Consider the following 20,457-nt stretch of genomic DNA (forward strand, 5'->3'; position numbering starts at 1 on the left):
ATATATATATATACATACATATATACATACTCTGTGCCCCCCCTGTAATATATATACATACCCTGTGCCCCCCCTGTAATATATATACATACCCTGTGCCCCCCCTGTAATATATATACATACCCTGTGCCCCCCCTGTAATATATATACATACCCTGTGCCCCCTCCCCTGTAATATATACATACCCTGTGCCCCCCCTGTAATATATATACATACCCTGTGCCCCCCCCTGTAATATATATACATACCCTGTGCCCCCCCTGTAATATATATACATACCCTGTGCCCCCCCTGTAATATATATACATACCCTGTGCCCCCTCCCCTGTAATATATACATACCCTGTGCCCCCCCGTGTTACATATATATATATATATATATATATATATACATACCCTGTGCCCCCCCCAGTGTTACATATATATATATATATATATATACATACATACCCTGTGCCCCCCCTGTAATATATACATATCCTGTGCCCCCTCCCCTGTAATATATATACATACCCTGTGCCCCCTCCCCTGTAATATATATACATAACCTGTGCCCCCTCCCCTGTACTATATATACATACCCTGTGCCCCCTCCCCTGTAATATATACATACCCTGTGCCCCCCAGGTGTTATATATATATATATACATACCCTGTGCCCCCCCCAGTAATACATATATACCCTGTGCCCCCTCCTCTGTAATATATATATACATACCCTGTGCCCCCTCCCCTGTACTATATATACATACCCTGTGCCCCCTCCCCTGTAATATATACATACCCTGTGCCCCCCCAGTGTTATATATATATACATACCCTGTGCCCCCCCTGTAATACATACATACCCTGTCCCCCCCCCTGTATTACATGTGCCCCCCCTGTAATATATATACATAGCCTGTGCCCCCTCCCCTGTACTATATATACATACCCTGTGCCCCCTCCCCTGTAATATATACATAACCTGTGCCCCCCTCCCAAGTGTTACATATATATATATACATATATACATACCCTGTGCCCCCTCCTCTGTAATATATATATACATACCCTGTGCCCCCTCCCCTGTACTATATATACATACCCTGTGCCCCCTCCCCTGTAATATATACATACCCTGTGCCCCCCCAGTGTTATATATATAAACATACCCTGTGGCCCCCCCTGTAATACATACATACCCTGTCCCCCCCCTGTATTACATGTGCCCCCCCCTGTAATATATACATATCCTGTGCCCCCTCCCCCGTAATATATATACATACCCTGTGCCTCGTCCCCTGTAATACATACAAACCCTGTGCCCCTCCACTGTAATATATATACATACCCTGTGCCCCCTCCTCTGTAATATATATACATAGCCTTTGCCCCCTCCCCTGTAATATATATATATATATATACACATACCCTGTGCCCCCTCCCCTGTAATATATATACTTAGCCTGTGCCCCCTCCCCTGTAATATATACGTAATCTGTGCCCCCTCCCCCAGTGTTATATATATATATATACCCTGTGTCCCCCCAGTGTTATATATACATACCGTGTCCCCCCAGTGTTATATATACATACCCTGTGCCCCCTCCCCTGTAATATATACGTACCCTGTCCCCCCCAGTGTTATATATACATACCCTGTGCCCCCTCCCTGTTGTCTTTTTGCATTGATCCCTCTGCTAACTTATTGTTGAAGAATCCAAGGTGGAGATCAATAAGATGTTGTCCTCACCTCAGAACTATTAAATCACTGTTTTTGTGTCTCCTCTACTGTAGCCTAAACTGCATAGACTGGTGTCTTCTGCCCCCAGCAACTGACGCAGTCTTTGCAGAAACGCAAGTGGTTAAAGGACGTTTCATAGGGGACCCATCTCATGAATATGAGCATACCGTGCGAAAGAAGGTGGGCGAGGGCGATGCATACGAGGAAGAAGTGACAGTAAGTTTCTGTCTACTAGAACCTCAGCCGCCATCCGTCAGATCTATCTTAATAATGACGTATGTCTCTTGTGTTCTCTCCGTGGTTCAGAATCATATTAAAGAGGAAGCGCGTCTTATCGCCACCATCGCTATGATTGACAAGGAGGCAGCAGTGGTACCACGGGGGGCATTCGTCAAGAATCCACTTGGTCATGTCAACATAAACTACTGTTTCCGAGGTAATTAAAGGCCCCCAGCAGCTTCTTATCTTCACCTGTGGTCGTGCTGTGGTAGCCATTGCAAATGTTTGGAAGGGCTGCAGAGCTCTTCCCACTCTTCCATTTTTGAGTTCTGCAGAACATTCCCCCGTTTTCCTGCTATGGGTTTTGCAGAGTGTTCAGTATAAGTTAGATGGTAGTTAGTACTTTAAGCTATACTGCTACTCGTATCAAATAATTAGCCCCAATGTATCATTGGTAATCCATGCAAAATGCTAATATTGGCTGAGAGACCGCGCTCCTTATATAGGCTCAGCCGCGCGTCCTGTGTAGGCGAGGGCGAGCGTTCCGTGTAGGCAGGCCGTGTGTTCCGTGTAGGCGAGGCCGTGCGTTATGTGTAGGCAGGCCGTGCGTTCCGTGTAGGCGAGTCCGTGCGTTCCGTGTATAGCGAGGCCGTGCGTTCCGTGTATAGCGAGGCCGTGCGTTCCGTGTATAGCGAGGCCGTGCGTTCCGTGTAGGCGAGGCCGTGCGTTCCGTGTAGGCGGGGCCGTGCGTTCCGTGTAGGCGAGGCCGTGCGTTCCGTGTAGACGAGGCCGTGCGTTCTGTGTATAGCGAGGCCGTGCGTTCCGTGTATAGCGAGGCCGTGCGTTCCGTGTATAGCGAGGCCGTGCGTTCCGTGTAGGCGAGGCCGTGCGTTCTGTGTAGGCGAGGCCGTGCGTTCCGTGTATAGCGAGGCCGTGCGTTCCGTGTATAGCGAGGCCGTGCGTTCCGTGTATAGCGAGGCCGTGCGTTCCGTGTAGGCGAGGCCGTGCGTTCTGTGTAGGCGGGGCCGTGCGTTCCGTGTATAGCGAGGCCGTGCGTTCTGTGTAGGCAGGCCATGCGTTCCGTGTATAGCGAGGCCGTGCGTTCCGTGTATAGCGAGGCCGTGCGTTCCGTGTATAGCGAGGCCGTGCGTTACGTGTAGGCGAGGCCGTGCGTTCTGTGTAGGCGGGGCCGTGCGTTCCGTGTATAGCGAGGCCGTGCGTTCTGTGTAGGCGGGGCCGTGCGTTCTGTGTAGGCGGGGCCGTGCTTTCCGTGTATAGCGAGGCCGTGCGTTCCGTGTATAGCGAGGCCGTGCGTTCTGTGTAGGCGGGGCCGTGCGTTCTGTGTAGGCGGGGCCGTGCTTTCCGTGTATAGCGAGGCCGTGCGTTCCGTGTATAGCGAGGCCGTGCATTCCGTGTATAGCGAGGCCGTGCGTTCCGTGTATAGCGAGGCCGTGCGTTCTGTGTAGGCGGGGCCGTGCGTTCCGTGTATAGCGAGGCCGTGCGTTCTGTGTAGGCAGGCCATGCTTTCCGTGTATAGCGAGGCCGTGCGTTCCGTGTATAGCGAGGCCGTGCGTTCCGTGTATAGCGAGGCCGTGCGTTCCGTGTATAGCGAGGCCGTGCGTTCTGTGTAGGCAGGCCATGCTTTCCGTGTATAGCGAGGCCGTGCGTTCCGTGTATAGCGAGGCCGTGCGTTCCGTGTAGGCGGGGCCGTGCGTTCCGTGTATAGCGAGGCCGTGCGTTACGTGTAGGCGAGACCAGGTCTATGTTGTGGAATTATTCCTCCCATTCTCAAGTTCTGCAAGACATTCTGTTTAAACAGTCAGAACCCCCGTGTTTGATATGAGCGGGATGTTACCATATAACTTTCTCCTGCCCAGGTCTTACAGTGAGCGAGGCAAAAAAACTAAGCTCCTTCTTCCACTTCTTCCCGACCATGAACCCCAAGAAGAAATCGCTGCTGGAAAAGGCCGACCTGGACCCATCTATAGACTTCCTGGACTCTCTTGAACATGATATCCCTAAAGGTGAGTGACAGGGAAGGTGACCAATCACAGCTCTTATCCTTGTTCTGTATGAAATCTGATCTGTCAATACATGAGATGAATGAAACTATGAGAATAATGAGAGCAACAAAAATGCTGTGAGACAAGCAGTATAAAGGATGTATCCACTTGTGTAACTAGCAGTATAAAGGATGTATCCACTTGTGTAACTAGCAGTATAAAGGATGTGCCCACTTGTGTAACTAGCAGTATAAAGGATGTGTCCACTTGTGTAACTAGCAGTATAAAGGATGTATCCACTTATGTAACTAGCAGTATAAAGGATGTGCCCACTTATGTAACTAGCAGTATAGAGGATGTATCCACTTGTGTAACTAGCAGTATAAAGGATGTATCCACTTATGTAACTAGCAGTATAAAGGATGTATCCACTTATGTAACTAGCAGTATAAAGGATGTATCCACTTATGTAACTAGCAGTATAAAGGATGTATCCACTTGTGTAACTAGCAGTATAAAGGATGTATCCACTTGTGTAACTAGCAGTATAAAGGATGTATCCACTTGTGTAACTAGCAGTATAAAGGATGTATCCACTTGTGTAACTAGCAGTATAAAGGATGTATCCACTTGTGTAACTAGCAGTATAAAGGATGTATCCACTTGTGTAACTAGCAGTATAAAGGATGTATCCACTTATGTAACTAGCAGTATAAAGGATGTATCCACTTGTGTAACTAGCAGTATAAAGGATGTATCCACTTGTGTAACTAGCAGTATAAAGGATGTATCCACTTGTGTAACTAGCAGTATAAAGGATGTATCCACTTGTGTAACTAGCAGTATAAAGGATGTATCCACTTCTGTAACTAGCAGTATAAAGGATGTATCCACTTATGTAACTAGCAGTATTAAGGATGTGCCCACTTATGTAACTAGCAGTATAAAGGATGTATCCACTTATGTAACTAGCACTATAAAGGATGTATCCACTTGTGTAACTAGCACTATAAAGGATGTATCCACTTATGTAACTAGCACTATAAAGGATGTATCCACTTATGTAACTAGCACTATAAAGGATGTATCCACTTATGTAACTAGCAGTATAAAGGATGTATCCACTTGTGTAACTAGCAGTATAAAGGATGTATCCACTTGTGTAACTAGCAGTATAAAGGATGTATCCACTTGTGTAACTAGCAGTATAAAGGATGTATCCACTTGTGTAACTAGCAGTATAAAGGATGTATCAGTTTATGTAACTAGCAGTATAAAGGATGTATCCACTTATGTAACTAGCAGTATAAAGGATGTATCCACTTGTGTAACTAGCAGTATAAAGGATGTATCCACTTGTGTAACTAGCAGTATAAAGGATGTATCCACTTGTGTAACTAGCAGTATAAAGGATGTATCCACTTGTGTAACTAGCAGTATAAAGGATGTATCCACTTGTGTAACTAGCAGTATAAAGGATGTATCCACTTGTGTAACTAGCAGTATAAAGGATGTATCCACTTGTGTAACTAGCAGTATAAAGGATGTATCCACTTGTGTAACTAGCAGTATTAAGGATGTGCCCACTTATGTAACTAGCAGTATAAAGGATGTGCCCACTTATGTAACTAGCAGTATAAAGGATGTATCCACTTATGTAACTAGCACTATAAAGGATGTATCCACTTGTGTAACTAGCACTATAAAGGATGTATCCACTTATGTAACTAGCACTATAAAGGATGTATCCACTTATGTAACTAGCACTATAAAGGATGTATCCACTTATGTAACTAGCAGTATTAAGGATGTGCCCACTTATGTAACTAGCAGTATAAAGGATGTGCCCACTTATGTAACTAGCAGTATTAAGGATGTGCCCACTTATGTAACTAGCAGTATAAAGGATGTATCCACTTGTGTAACTAGCACTATAAAGGATGTATCCACTTATGTAACTAGCACTATAAAGGATGTATCCACTTATGTAACTAGCAGTATAAAGGATGTATCCACTTATGTAACTAGCAGTATAAAGGATGTATCCACTTGTGTAACTAGCAGTATAAAGGATGTATCCACTTATGTAACTAGAAGTATAAAGGATGTATCCACTTGTGTAACTAGCAGTATAAAGGATGTATCCACTTGTGTAACTAGCAGTATAAAGGATGTATCCACTTGTGTAACTAGCAGTATAAAGGATGTATCAGTTTATGTAACTAGCAGTATAAAGGATGTATCCACTTATGTAACTAGCAGTATAAAGGATGTATCCACTTGTGTAACTAGCAGTATAAAGGATGTATCCACTTGTGTAACTAGCAGTATAAAGGATGTATCCACTTGTGTAACTAGCAGTATAAAGGATGTATCCACTTGTGTAACTAGCAGTATAAAGGATATATCAGTTTATGTAACTAGCCCCCTGCTAGCTAATATATCAGAGACATTTACATTCATGCTATGGAGAATATGGTCCAGACTCTTTCATCTGGACGGATGAAGGAAGGTTTAAAAAGTAACAGTTTATCATCAAAATACACAAAGCTTTAGTAGTATAACTGTGAAAGATAAATGTATTTTGGAGTGAAATAAAGTTTTAATGAAGTTTCTGGCAGACAGTTGCTCCATAGAAAATACCACATTTTATCTTGTCTTTACTGCTAGAAAACTGTACTGTTTACTCAAAAGGAGCATATTTCATGTAGTGCTTAGAAATGTCATCTTCTTTCAAAGTTGTTTTTAACCAAAGACATGTTTGATGATTTCATCCTGTGCAGCCTCAGCCAATATGTTAATTTTTTATTTTACCAACGTGTAGAAGACCAGTAAAGGACAAGAATCTATTTCATTAGGAGACGCTGCCAGTAACCCACCAACACTGTTATGTAATGTACCGACTATCTCTCGCTAGCTCTCCCTCTGTACTGTCAGACGTTTAATATCTTATGGATTCCCTTCTATGTATGGTGTACACGCCTGCGATCGGTCGTAGGAACGTGCGGAGCGCCCTGCCAGGAGTCTGCTTTACGAGCTGTTAATCTATGTCTGAGCCAGAACGTGGCTGTGGATCAAAGATGCCACATTCCTGAGCGCGATGGGAGTGATAATCCCACCGCCGTCCTTTCAGATTATTGTATGAGAATAGTGGGTAATATATGCACAGTCTGTCCCAGGTTCTTTGGTGAACTCGGGGTCAGGGGTACAATCCGGTGGGTGTCTCTTCTCGAGCTCTCGGCTGCGCAGTCGGAGGCTGAGAACAGAAGTCGTATAATCACCTGTAGTTTATTGCAGGCAGAATGCAGACTATATACAGCATGTCCAGGATTAGGCCAGGAAATGACTTTGTGATTGATCCCATCCATCCTGTCTGTTGGACACTTTACATCACTGAATTATGAACGATTTGATGTGGTCCCAACATTCACATCCCCCCCCTTGCTGGCAGCTGATAACTGAGAGCAAGACATGTGACCCGTGGGTGTCTAATCATTGGCTGAACCCCTAACGCTCATCACTCTCCACAGAGAGGCTCATTTACATTTATACATGGCAGCCAATTAGATTTTATCTGTCTAGAACAACTTAAACCATGAAAGCAAATGTCTGATTGGACTGTTTTACTATAAGCAGACAGTGTAACATTGATGCTAGATGTGCGATGTTTCACTCTGAGGCACAGTGGTTAGTATTGCCTCCGCATAGAGCCGGGATCAGGAATTCCATTCTGACCCGGGCACTATCTGTAAGGAGTTTGTATGTTCTCCCCAAGTTTATGTGGATTTTCTCCATGTCCTCCCACACTCCAACGACATTACTGCAAGGTTAACTAGCTGCTGACAAATGGACATGTGTGTGTCTATGTGAAAGGGGGAATATAAATTGTAAGCTCCACTGGCCAGTTGATGGCATGGAATGATTAAAGCGTTGCATGATATGAGCTATATAACTGTTAATATACAGTTACATTCCATCCTAACCCCCATCTCTCTTTCGCAGGGTCCTGGAGCTTACAGTTTGAGCAGGGAAACAGCATCATCGTCCTCCGCAGTCTGCTCTGGTTAGGGATGACGTTCTATCACATACCTCTCACCCCACAACACGGGTATGTTTATATTGGAACCGGGGAGCGCAATATCGATCTTCCGTTCATGGTCTGAGCACCCCACCAGCAGAAAGGACTTGTCACAAAGATGCGGGATGTCAGGATCACACTGGATCCTCCGTCATGTACATGACCAGCCGGAGTCCTTGGATTATGAAGTGTAATGACATTCGCTGTCATTTCCCAGAATGCAGTGTGACTTGTATCTGACACAATCCATCGATACTGAACTCACATTTTCTATATTGCTGTTTTACTTGTCAATAAAATATATTCATGGTGCATTTCTGTGTGGAAATAGTTCATCCTGTGAGTGCACAGTAACGCTGTGTGCTCTGCTCTTATTTTATTTGAGACCAGCTTTGGGCAAACTCTACCTCTACAGAATGGCACGGACATGATTGGCATCACTTGCAAATGAGGATCCGATGTCCAAGCTCTTGGCCGCAGCCCAGATATTGTTCCAGAAACCTGCAAACACCTCACCTAACCGGCCTTCAGTGCGGATAATATTCTGCTGTTCCATGAGCCTCTCGTTTTCAGACAGCACAGTAGTGGTACCGTACAGGTACATACCAGAGGGACTGGACCCCGTCACCAATACATCTGACTCTGCTTCCGTTTACATATGGCTCGTCCACCTGCAGGGTTCATAGTATCTGAATCTGGTGCTCTCCTGAGTGAGGGTCTCACGTGTTGGGGAGCGACTCGCTGCAGTTCTCTCCTGAGTCAGAGTGAGGGTCTCCAGTGTCGGGGAGCGACTCGCTGCAGTGCTCTCCTGAGTGAGGATCTCCAGTGTCGAGGAACGACTCGCTGCAGTGCTCTCCTGAGTGAGGATCTCCAGTGTCGGGGAGCGACTCGCTGCAGTGCTCTCCTGAGTGAGGGTCTCCAGTGTCGGGGAGCGACTCGCTGCAGTGCTCTCCTGAGTGAGGGTCTCCAGTGTCGGGGAGCGACTCGCTGCAGTGCTCTCCTGAGTGAAGGTCTCCAGTGTCGGGGAGCGACTCGCTGCAGTGCTCTCCTGAGTGAGGGTCTCTAGTGTCGGGGAGCGACTCGCTGCAGTGCTCTCCTGAGTGAGGGTCTCCAGTGTCGGGGAGCGACTCGCTGCAGTGCTCTCCTGAGTGAGGGTCTCCAGTATCGGGGAGCAACTCGCTGCAGTGCTCTCCTGTATAATCAGTAAGTAGTGTTGTGTAATAGATTTAACCCACTGGCTGGAGCAGCTTCGTACCAGATACACAGATGTAGGGAATTTTCTTTCTCGGTGGCCCATTCATCAAGCCGTAAACCATGTGGAAACGGCTTTTCTCCACGTGGTTTAGACATGTTTAAGTTAATTCACTGTGTGACAAATGCTCAACACAGGAGATATTCTAGATTGAGTCAAGTTTCGCATTTTACCAGTCCCCATAAATTTCAATAGGGACTGTGGTCTGGGACAAGGTAACAAGCTCCTAGCTTTACAGAGCTTGAGCCCATTAGCTAAGATGTCATTTGATGTTCTACCCTATGGGGAGCATCGGATTCCTCACCACAGCATCCTGCTCTCCTCTCCAGTTACTAGTGGCTTTGTGCACGAGTACCAGCAGGGGAGAGACGGACTATCACACTTTTATGTTAAGTAAAGAATTGCCGGGACAGCCTCTTATAGGACGCTTTGTCCTGGGAAGATTTTTTAACACACGTGTTCAAACAAATCAACCGTCATCGTTACGATGACAGATGATAATTAACGGGGCGATACCGCGTTAATTAATAAATGGATGGGATAAATAAATGGGATCTCTGGATCAAGGATAAATGTCTGAAAGTTCACACTCTGCTGCTTCCAGAAAGCACCGCCATTATCACCAAGCACGCTGACAGCCAATAGGAAGAGCCGCAGAATACCGCGTCTCCACCCCTGGAACGGTTCTATGACACCGATCAGATCCCGGCTCACGTCACAGCCCATCTCAATGTGTCTCATCCAAGTGCACGGATTGCATGCTCTTGGGGACAGTGAAAGAAGTCCAGAGGATATATTCTGTACTATATCTACTCCCACCTCGCTTGTTAGTAGCTATGACTAGGTTTAATATTAACATTTGCATTATAAGGGACTGGACACTTTTTGGGCAAGAAAAATATAATATAGAGGTAACTGGATATAGCACTGAACTCCTGCACAGCACATACAACGGCTCATAGCAGTTGTTGGAAGAAAACACAAAGAGAAAAGAAATACATTTATTATACAGGCGAGTTACATGTAACCAACAGATGGAATGAACGTCTGACGTCACTGTTTGTAGCAGAGCGGATTACGTCCGTACCGTACGTTGTTTTTCATGATTGGGTCACCGACCGGCATCTTCACTTTACACCACTTTAGTCCCTTCTTATAGATCGGTTTAACGCTGGACGGGGACCAGAACGTCAGGTACCTGGGGAAGAACAAAAATTGTTTTGTGGAAATGTTCCAGGACAGAGTCCGGCTGAAATATTAATATTAGCCTGGAAGCCACACGCAAAAAGGTTCCATATGTTCGGTTTTTACACCGAAATCCTCGGATCCTGCAGAACATTCTAATTACTGAGTGTTAGCTGTAAATACTGTACTGTCCGACCAGATACAGGGTCTATTCATAGCTTCTTCTAACGGCATTGTGTAGTCACCGAACTGCATGAAATAAAACTCCTAATAAAAATCTCAGACTACTATGGACCTGTAAAAAATTTTTTACATTTTTTAAATGATGTACTTAAACCCACAATGCCACCTACAGAAAGATTTTACCTACATGCGGCCCCCGAGCCAGAGACCCAGGGGCTGCTCTGTTGTGTGAGGACCAATCTCAAGCCTCCATCAAGCGATTGCTCCTCCCCATCCACCGCCACTTACAGTGGTAACTATACAGATTTGCTGGTTCCGGTAGGGATACGCCGCTGTGTGTGAAAACGTCTAATCGTGTTTTCTACCCTCCTCAAAACTGCAGAAATAAATCTGTATTATTACTATTGTTACCATGAAGGAAAAGTAACGTTATGAGTCCCAGGTTTCATGGTGACGATATATAAGACTAGAATTGCAGATAGAGTTGACCTTCTGTAGAGACGAGGATCACTGACAAATGACCGAACACGTTACCTGCACCATTACGGTCATTATCATACACACAGAGCTTCACCTTCCATCAGACAACAAGATCCACAATACTCCAGTGATGGCGGCTGAGCGCACTCTCACCTGTTTAGATGGAATTTTGGTTTGGGTACATGTCCCTCTGGCATTTTGGGCCGGTGGTCCGGGAAGAGACCTGGAGACAAAAAATGTTAATTAACACAACGAAACGCTCCTGGGCTCTTCTAAAGTTACCGATCAAATAATGTAACGGTCAAATGCCATGGGGGGGGGTCTATCTATTTCAGAGGGGCCCAAATGTCAGCATCTCTACAACAGATATCTCTAATGAACTGTAATGTATTATTATGTACATTATATGAACAGAGTGTTTCATATTAACAGACCGGGGCGTGTTATGTACAAGTTATTCTGGATATTAGTAATTACCTCGGTCACTTTCCTACGTTATAATCCCTCTGCCAATAATACCAAGTTCAATATCAGCTGTCGCTTCCCACAGTCCCCCCCATTGATATATTACATCTAAGTACAGGTGATGAATTGGTGTATTATAAATCATCACATATTGGTCATTGGCGCCTGGACTTATCCTATATGAAGTTTTGTGTAGCTGGACTTTCCTAATACTGTTTATTGCCAACAGATCGCGATTTATACCATAAAGATAAAGGATTAAACATTTAATATAATGCACTTGGACTAATATAATACTATAATTAACTTTGAAGCACAGTTAATAATAAAGATCCTCAAACACTGGTAGTGTCCGTTTTACCAGCACAAAACATGTAATTTCCAGAATAACGTCCTGCTGAGATCTATACTTTGCTGGCAGAGTTCCGGATCCTTTATTGCAGTCACACAACAGCTAGAGGGCAGCACTGAGCCACGTAGAACTCTTACCCGCACGATGAGCCATCTTTACACAGGCTGTCACCTTCTTCTGCTCCTCTGTACACAGGCCGGTCAGCCTGCGCGGTAACATCCCCCCATCCGAGCGGATGAACTGACTCAGGACTAGGACATCCTGTAGAGCAGATAATTGTTAGTCTACATACTGGCTATGAATTGTGCCTTCATCTGCTGAGAGCCATCAGTAATTATAATATATTAAATGAATGGACCAGAGGAGAAGGTCCTGAGTGAACTCACAGATCTCCTCTGGCTACGATGCTACAGAAGGTGAAGCCGCTCTGGTCCAGTAATATACCTTCTGATCACAGAGTCTGCCATCGATCTATGGCTGGACACACACTAGACCAGACCTGTGTCTATCCATAGCTACAGGCTGCACTGGGACCATAATTACTTAGATGAAATGTGAAATACGTGTTTATGAGGGGAATATCCATTATTCTGCTCAACACAAACAGATTTTCAGATTTCTGTTAATTCTTCCTACTCTTAACATGTTACCCAATGCTTATACTATACACTCCATGACCCAGGTCATATGTGGCCTTTGACCCAACGGCTTACACACAGGCCTACATCTACGTCTCTTTCTTACATAGACCCGATGACCAGAACCTAGGACGGGTTCTCTCTCACCTATGTAGGTAGGGGAGAGACGGAGCTTATGAGAAGGATTGAGGTCGTGGTATTGGGAAAAAGCCTCAAGCATGATGCAGAGAACACATAACTCATGTGGGAAAAGTCAATCTTACCGTGTACTCGTACTTGTGTTTGAGGTTCCAGCGGCAGATCGGACACTGACCAGTTGGATTCGGAGGAGTTTGACCCATTTTTTCTTCAACAATCCGTCCTTCAATCTATAAAACAAGGGGCCGTCCTGAATACTGTACAAGCATCCGGCTTTCAATATTTCACATTATCCTTGGAAAACTGGTGGTAGCACAGAAACGCGTCACCAAAGGCAGGTATAATTGTCGGCTGATAATGCTGCAGTGAGAAGGGAGAGATCTGGGGGTAAATGTATAAAGCATAGAGTTCTGGCGGGTTTGAAAAACCAATCAGATTCTAGCTATCATTTATTTAGTACATTCTACAATATGATAGCTAGAATCTGATTGGCTGCTATAGGCAACATCTCCACTTTTCAAATCCGCCGGAAAACTCTCAGCTTGATACATTTACCCCTGGTCTCTATCTGTGTAATATCTGCGTCTTACTCCCCCAGAAGACAAGGTAACAATATCACTTGGGAGATATGAATTGTAATCAGTAAATTTTAGGCTGTTTATGTAGTGACCACAACCCTCCAAACTGCTACGCAGCCGCTTCATCACCCGGATAGTAAACTAAATCATATGGTCTAGCGGATAAACCGAGGCTGAAATATGCTTATTTCTTATGAAAACCAAATAAACATTAGTTTTAGACTAGATTAAGGCCAGGAATAGTCATTTGTGTAATTAACAGAGAACATCACTGGTAACGGGGGGTTCAGGATCTCAGTACAGACCTTGTAACCTCGTAGGGTCCCCGGCTCATGGGTTTTCTGTTGTTTATATAAGACACCAGCTTACTTACTGACAGGTGCCCATCTTTATAAGAGCCCCCCCTAGTGGGCACAGTAAGATTCAACCCTCCTAGAGGATCCAGTGTACGAGGTTGATGATCAGTGATGAATATTACAGGCTACAAGCCATCTAGCAGAATATGACAAATGTCTGCATGGTCTATGAGGAATACTGAGCAGCTACACACCTCTGAGTGTGCTGTACTTACATAGATATCACAACGTGCTTCTTGTATTGTGTACACACAACCGCAAAATATATTTATGCTGCACTAAACACAAGAAACTCAATGTCTGGCCAAAAGAAAACGTAAGGCACTCGCACATTAAACAGACTGGGCACATAGAGAGAGAAAAGATGAAATATAGATCACTGGACAGATATCCAGTCTGATTGGCCGTATTCTTTGTAGACTTTTCAGATCCTTCATTAGACGTCTCGAAGTGTAGTATGTAGAGAGCCAGAGCGCTCTCTGCACATCGGAGCTCTCCTCTGGCACCCACCCTCCCCTTAAACAGACCCTGCTGAATGATACGTCTGCGGGGGCCGGCATGTATACACACGTGAACCCTTGGTTGGCCCAAGTCTCTGCCCTGACAAGATCTCGGCTGACTTGTTAAGCTCGTGGGTCACATGACCATTGCCAACACTGCCCAGTAGTACACACGGTTTACTTTGGAATATACCACACAGAAAAAACAGAGACTCTTATATCCATTTGAGATATAAATATTTCCCTTCCCAAACACAACAGCTGCCCACTCTGTGTATACACCATACGGTGACATCAGTCTGCCTCCCACAATGCACTGTACCAGACGACATCACATCCCAGCTGTTCCATGTGACTCACCATCCAGACTAACTGTTATATCACTTTAACAACACTTTTGTTATTAAACAACGGTCAACGCCAGAGACACAATTTCCTCTCTGCTGGTACATTCAGAGCACATGTGTCTGGCACGGCACAAAGGAGCTTTGATGTACTTTAATAGGAAACATTTGTCTTTCCTGTCTATGAGTCTACGGAGCAGCTTCACGATGGATGATCTCAGTGTGGCAGCAGACTGGGGTTACATTATATGGTGATGGTCTCAGGTGCGGGACACAGGGTCCTCTTCTTATGGGATACGAGGTACAGGACTCCTGCACTCAGAGCCCTGGCAATACGGGATCTGCTCCCAAACTAACAACTTCTGGGTGACACCAACTGACACATGGAGCAGATTAACAGACTTGTGTACTATTAAATCTTCTCAATCAGCCAAACACAATAATAGAAATAAACCAAACACGGAAAATGTGAAATATTAAATAGCCCATAACAGCAAAACGCATAAGTTGTACGATCCCAACTCCACTGGTACGATCCAGCGAGACCGGGAATCCGGTTAGACAGAAAGTTACATCTAGGAGAAAGGAATCTATTGCTGAGAGAACCAAACAAAAGATCTTGTTGTTTCCCACAGAGGGGAGTACCGGCTACTGTACTACGAGAACCCCGCTGACACCGATTCTGCCTGTAGGTATAATATACGAGGAACACAATAAATGCTGGGAATGAATGAACACCGGGCAAGACGAGATTTACAGAGTTTCTCCATTTGGATTTGCGCTTCTGTGACTACTGTAGAGCAAACAATAACTGTATCCTATGCAGGTGCTGAAGGGGCTGTGTGTGGGCACCTGCATCTTGTATTGTGACTGCAGTCACAGAACTGAAGCACCTTTAGGGGTGTTTAGACCACCCCCCCTTGGAACTGTGTGTGCAAAAGTTAATGAAAATCAGAAATCTGCTGCAATCTGTGGGATTTAATGATCTGTCAGGTGGGTACGGGGGAAATATTTGTTTTTGCAAAACAGAAGAAATGTGTTTCTGAGTTCTCAAAATTACATTTACCTAAATGAACCTTTTACGTCACTAGCAGACTCCTTACAGCTTGGAGAACCCCTCTGGGCACCGCCAGGTTAATGTGACGGGCACTGATGCCAGACTCTGGGCACCGCCAGGTTAATGTGACGGGCACTGATGCTAGACTCTGGGCACCGCCAGGTTAATGTGACGGGCACTGATGCCACAATCTGGGCACCACTGGGTAGATTAGGTAACGCTGCTACATATGTTGGATGCTGCAGGTACATTCTGGTCACTGTCCGGCACATTAATTTCTTGCAATCGCGTGTAAGACAGAATTGCTGGCTACTAACTTCCAGAGAAACTGAACAATAATCTAGAAGCTCCGTTCATAGATCTAAGCACATTGCATATAACAGACACATACAAGTCCTGACTCACCGTTATCACTTTCCCATCTTTAACCTCCACCACTAGAGAGAAACAAAGAACACGTGTAAATACGATATAATGAGGATAACAGGACATATTACATACACATCAGCTTTGTATTAAAGACTGCACGGAACTTTAAAATAAACGCGGTTTTACATTTAAAAATAAAAATACAAAAACAGAACTTGATTGTAGTGCTGACCGTATTCAAATATATGCGGATCCAAATGAATCTGGGTGTCAGTACGCTCTGCCTAAACGTTACTGGCCGCATTTAGACACACAGAACAGAGGCCACACACATAAAGTGCCGATACAGTTCTGCAATATTGTGCCTTTCCCTTCGCACCCCTATGGGGTGCAAAGAGAAATCCGAGATGTTGCGGTAATGGGAATTGTGCAGCTGTGCGAAACTGCGGTTTTAACTGAGTATGCCCCATATACTGACACTTGTGTATTATAGGGATATATATTGCTATTGCTGCATAGAATATGTTAGCACAGGACAATAACATACAGTGAGATTATAGATCACATTTTTACATTGTGGGGTTTTTGTTTTGTTTTGTTTTTAGCAATTTGTGGCATAGAACCATCCAAAGAAAATCAATAAATATCCCAAAACCTTTCCACAGATGTCCACAAGAAATAAAAAAAAAGTATTTGTACCCCAAGTAATTGCAAGTTCATTCATCTCCATCTGGACCTCCTGTTGTCTTCCCTAAATATAAACCCCTTAGAGGCCAGCGCAGTACATTGTATAAAAGTGGAGGAAGTATGTTACTCCAGCCACATAGCTAGACCAGCCCCCTCCTGCCTCCAATCTTAGTTGTCGGACAAGAAGGGGTCAGTGGCTGTGATGGAAGATAATGTACATGGGTGACCAATCTAAAGACCTCCCATATAAGGAGTCCTCTCTGGACAGGTCAGAAGGAAGCAGCATTGGCTAAAGACCCACATCTATGCCTGCACAAAGTCTCCAAAATGCCATTTTGTGCTAGTTTTTGTCCTGAATGCTACGCGGTATGTATGGTATAAACAGGGCCGGATTAACCATAGGGCTAACTGGGCTGCAGCCCTTGAAAGTGCTCAGCAGCAGTATTGATCAGTTGGGGGCGGGGGTGCCCCCCGGCGCGATCAGTGCTGCTGAGCACTTTCACTGCGGCCCTTCCCCGGCTAGCTGTAGTCTCCTTACTAAGGAGATCTCGTGAGTCTCACTCTCACGAGATCTCCTCAGTAAAGAGCGTACAGCGCGCCAGGGAAGGAGGTAAGTGCCGGGGGAGGGGGGGGGGGGTGGGGGGGGGGGGGGCAGCTCGGATCACCGGGCGAGGGCCCTCACGGGGGAATGGAGGCCCCCTTAGCCCAGGGGCCTCCATTCCCTTAATCCGGCCCTGGGTATAAATCAAACACTGCACACCAGCCTGGTAACAACACCACTGCAATGTGGGTGCAGCATGTTATGTGATTGGCAAATGTCTGGGTGAGGTGTAGCAGTGGTACCAGATATACTGGTATGGCTGCATCAAGGGGTACCATACTTCTGGGGTTTTGAGAGAGTATTGTTAGTGGGGACACTATCCACATAACACTCAGCCAAGGGCGGTACTGTGGGTGGAAATGGACAGTGGATGAAAGTGGCCAAAAGAAGATTATATGACTTGTGCAGATCAATATGTGGGCTACACTCATCTAACAGGTAAAGTTGCTGTGTGCGGGTGTTATATATATATGTTCGATCCCTGGATAAGAGCAGAGCTACGTTCGAAGAGAATCATTGCGTCATAGTAACTATCTATAAAGAACAAGATCATGTTAAGGTGAATGAAGCCCAGGGGGTAAAGTGGAGATGTCGCCTATAGCAGCCAATCAGATTCTAGTTATCATTTATTTAGTACATTCTACAAAATGACAGCTAGAATCTGATTGGTTGCTATAGGCAACATCTTCACTTTTTCAAACCCGCAGCTTGATACATTCACCCCCAAAATTAGACAGTGAAGCCAACGTAATGCAGAACGTGGGCTGAATGCTGCAGTTCTCTCAGACCTATGTATTGTCCTATGTTTCACCCTGAGCGGAGGCTGCACAGAAAAGCAGCATTTTCTTTTCTACTTTTACATAATTCACTGGGTACAATGTAACCCACTAATCACCCCAACGTGACAACAACTCTTTACTAATTAACTTTCAGATAACTGGCCAATATTTGGGGATTATATAAGACTAAAAAAATATATATATTTTCGCTTTAACTAACAGTGAAAAAAAAAAATAATCATGCCCCAATAGTGGTGATAACATCCGGCAATAATTACCCCTCACAGCGGGCAGACTGGGCGGTAATTACCCCTCACAGCGGGCAGACTGGGCGGTAATTACCCCTCACAGCAGGCAGACTGGGCGGTAATTACCCCCTCACAGCGGGCAGACTGGGCGGTAATTACCCCCTCACAGCGGGCAGACTGGGCGGTAATTACCCCTCACAGCGGGCAGACTGGACGGTAATTACCCCGCAGTGTCCACAGTGCTGGAATAATGCAGGGACCATAGCTATTTTGTTTTACTGTAAATATCTTTATATGAGGGGAGCAGGAGGTGGGGACATGGGGAGATCAAGAAGGAGGTGACCCAAATACACAGTGTGTGTATGTATATATATATATATATTCTAGTGTGTGTGAATATATATATATATATATATATATATATATATATATATATATATATATATATATATATATATACACACACTCAGATGACCGAACACCATACATATGTGACCCCCAATGTCCTCCTCACAGTGTCCTTGCCCCCAGTGACCTCTCCCTGGTCCCCTCTAGTGTCGTCCCCCCATGTTCTCCCCCCGGCGCCCCCATGTTCTCCCCCCGGTCCCCGCACTCACACTCCCTCAGGCCGCGGCTCCTCTGAGCCCCGAGCACAGACCACCCCGGCCGGGGCAGGAGCCGCAGCAGCCGGCTGACAGGTGAGAGGAGCAGGCTGTTGGCCGCCATCTTTCTCTGTGCTCGGTACTTCCGCTTCCCGCAGCCGGGCGGGCGTCTATCTCCCTGACAACCGCTCTCCCGGCGGCCATCTTGGTTGTGGGCAACTGCCCCTATAGGTCCCCTGCTGAGAGACCCAGATTCTGATGTATAAATATAGGGATGGGTGTGGGCCATAGAAACCCAGACACATATGTGACAGCCTGTGTGTTACATACATGTGCAGTGTTACATGTGTGTGCTGTGTTACATGACATTGTGTGTGTCATTATTTATACACCTCACTGGACGTGCGCTGGTTTTGCACCGCTGCGCACAGATGGTTCATGCGCCAGACGCACTGGCGTACGCCTCCGCCCTGCGCTCCACGGACGTCTCCTCAACCTAGGACAAGGCCTGGACACCAACAGCTCTGAGCTGGTGCAAAATACCCCTCTGCACTCCTCCATCTCATTACAGTATTAACACTCAACAAAATGAAATCTTGTTTCTGCACTGGTACTCTATAGTATGTGCGCCTGCAGTCTCACTCCGCCCAGCTCCTCTCCTCTCCTTGTAAACACCGCCATCTGGGGTTGGGGTCCAAAGCTGGTTCCGCGCGGCTGTAGGAACGGACTCTGCACCTGAGCACATTGCTCTCAAATCCCCTTCACTGCTGGGACAATGAAAGCATTTCGAGATTAAGGCAGAACAGTCCGAACTTGAGGAGACTGTCCCACCATCCTATATATGTTGTGTAGCTGTGTTTAGGGTGGATATGCTGAGTGGATGTGTCTCCAGTGGTATACTGTGGGGCAGCATGGTGGCTCAGTGGTTAGCACCTCTACCTCACAGGTCATGAGTTTGATTTGCCTTATCTGAGTTTGTATGTTCTCCCCGTCTTTGCGTGGGTTTCCTCTGGGTGCTCTAGTTTCCTCCGATACTCCAAAAACATACTAGTAGGTTAATTGGCTGCTATCAAATTGACCCTAGTCTCTCTCTCTCTCTCTCTCTCTCTCTCTCTCTCTCTCTCTCGTGAGTTCTCTGTACAGCACTGCAAAATTAGTGCATTATTTCTGTGTATTGTCTCAGGCAATGCGAAGGGGCGGACTGGCCATCTGGCACTTCTGGCAGAAGGGCCGATGGCTAGATGAGCCACCCGAGCAGGAGCACCTCTCGGCAGCACATTTTATTTGTGGGGCATATTAATTTAAGATGCAGTGATGGGACCTTTAATTTAAAGCTGGGGTGACTTGAGACTATTGAATGGGTATGAGTGAGTTTGGGGAGGAGGGGTATTTATTAAATGTGATTATGAATTATTTAATATATTTAGTCTATGGGGTGACGCATATGGGGTGAGATGTATGTGTGTTTTCTGCACTAAGTGAGTTTTCTCACAAAGTGTATGAAAATGCACAGTTAGACAACACAGTTGGACAAACTTTGGACTACATTGGATTTCTTCCAGCAATAAGCTACATCTGGCAGAGCCTATTTCTGCATTAATTGTCTATCTATACGG

The 20,457-nt window shown here is 45.5% G+C and overlaps 2 protein-coding genes across 2 annotated transcripts in view; one reads left to right on the forward strand and one right to left on the reverse strand.

Moving 5' to 3' along the window:
- Nucleotides 1-8,341, forward strand: part of RSPH9 (radial spoke head component 9) — a 10,570-nt gene extending 2,229 nt beyond the window's left edge. The window contains exons 2-5 of the mRNA XM_075200777.1: nt 1,781-1,943; nt 2,034-2,163; nt 3,824-3,970; nt 7,952-8,341. Coding sequence (XP_075056878.1) covers nt 1,781-1,943; nt 2,034-2,163; nt 3,824-3,970; nt 7,952-8,112 — 601 coding nt within the window. The 3' untranslated portion in view covers nt 8,113-8,341. The remainder of the gene's footprint in view (nt 1-1,780; nt 1,944-2,033; nt 2,164-3,823; nt 3,971-7,951) is intronic.
- Nucleotides 8,342-10,266: 1,925 nt separating this feature from the next.
- Nucleotides 10,267-19,005, reverse strand: MRPS18A (mitochondrial ribosomal protein S18A). The gene is made up of 6 exons (XM_075204467.1): nt 18,857-19,005; nt 15,961-15,992; nt 12,846-12,950; nt 12,082-12,205; nt 11,281-11,350; nt 10,267-10,477 (listed from the first exon to the last, which is right to left on the reverse strand). Exons 1-6 carry the CDS (start codon nt 18,963-18,965, stop codon nt 10,333-10,335), a joined length of 585 nt encoding a protein of 194 aa, XP_075060568.1. The 5' UTR covers nt 18,966-19,005; the 3' UTR covers nt 10,267-10,332.
- Between the last annotated feature and the right edge of the window lie 1,452 nt (nt 19,006-20,457).

This window comes from Mixophyes fleayi, chromosome 3 (genome assembly GCF_038048845.1).
Source record: "Mixophyes fleayi isolate aMixFle1 chromosome 3, aMixFle1.hap1, whole genome shotgun sequence".
Taxonomy (NCBI): Eukaryota; Metazoa; Chordata; class Amphibia; order Anura; family Limnodynastidae; genus Mixophyes; species Mixophyes fleayi.

Excerpts from the sequence above, each read along its gene's own strand:
- MRPS18A (XM_075204467.1), bottom strand. The coding sequence starts at position 18,965 with ATGGCGGCCAACAGCCTGCTCCTCTCACCTGTCAGCCGGCTGCTGCGG. Across the intron at positions 12,951-15,960 it reads AAGATGGGAAAGTGATAACG|ATTGAAGGACGGATTGTTGA; the intron begins GTGAGTCAGGAC and ends CTTGTTTTATAG. Across the intron at positions 10,478-11,280 it reads CCAAAATTCCATCTAAACAG|GTACCTGACGTTCTGGTCCC; the intron begins GTGAGAGTGCGC and ends GTTCTTCCCCAG.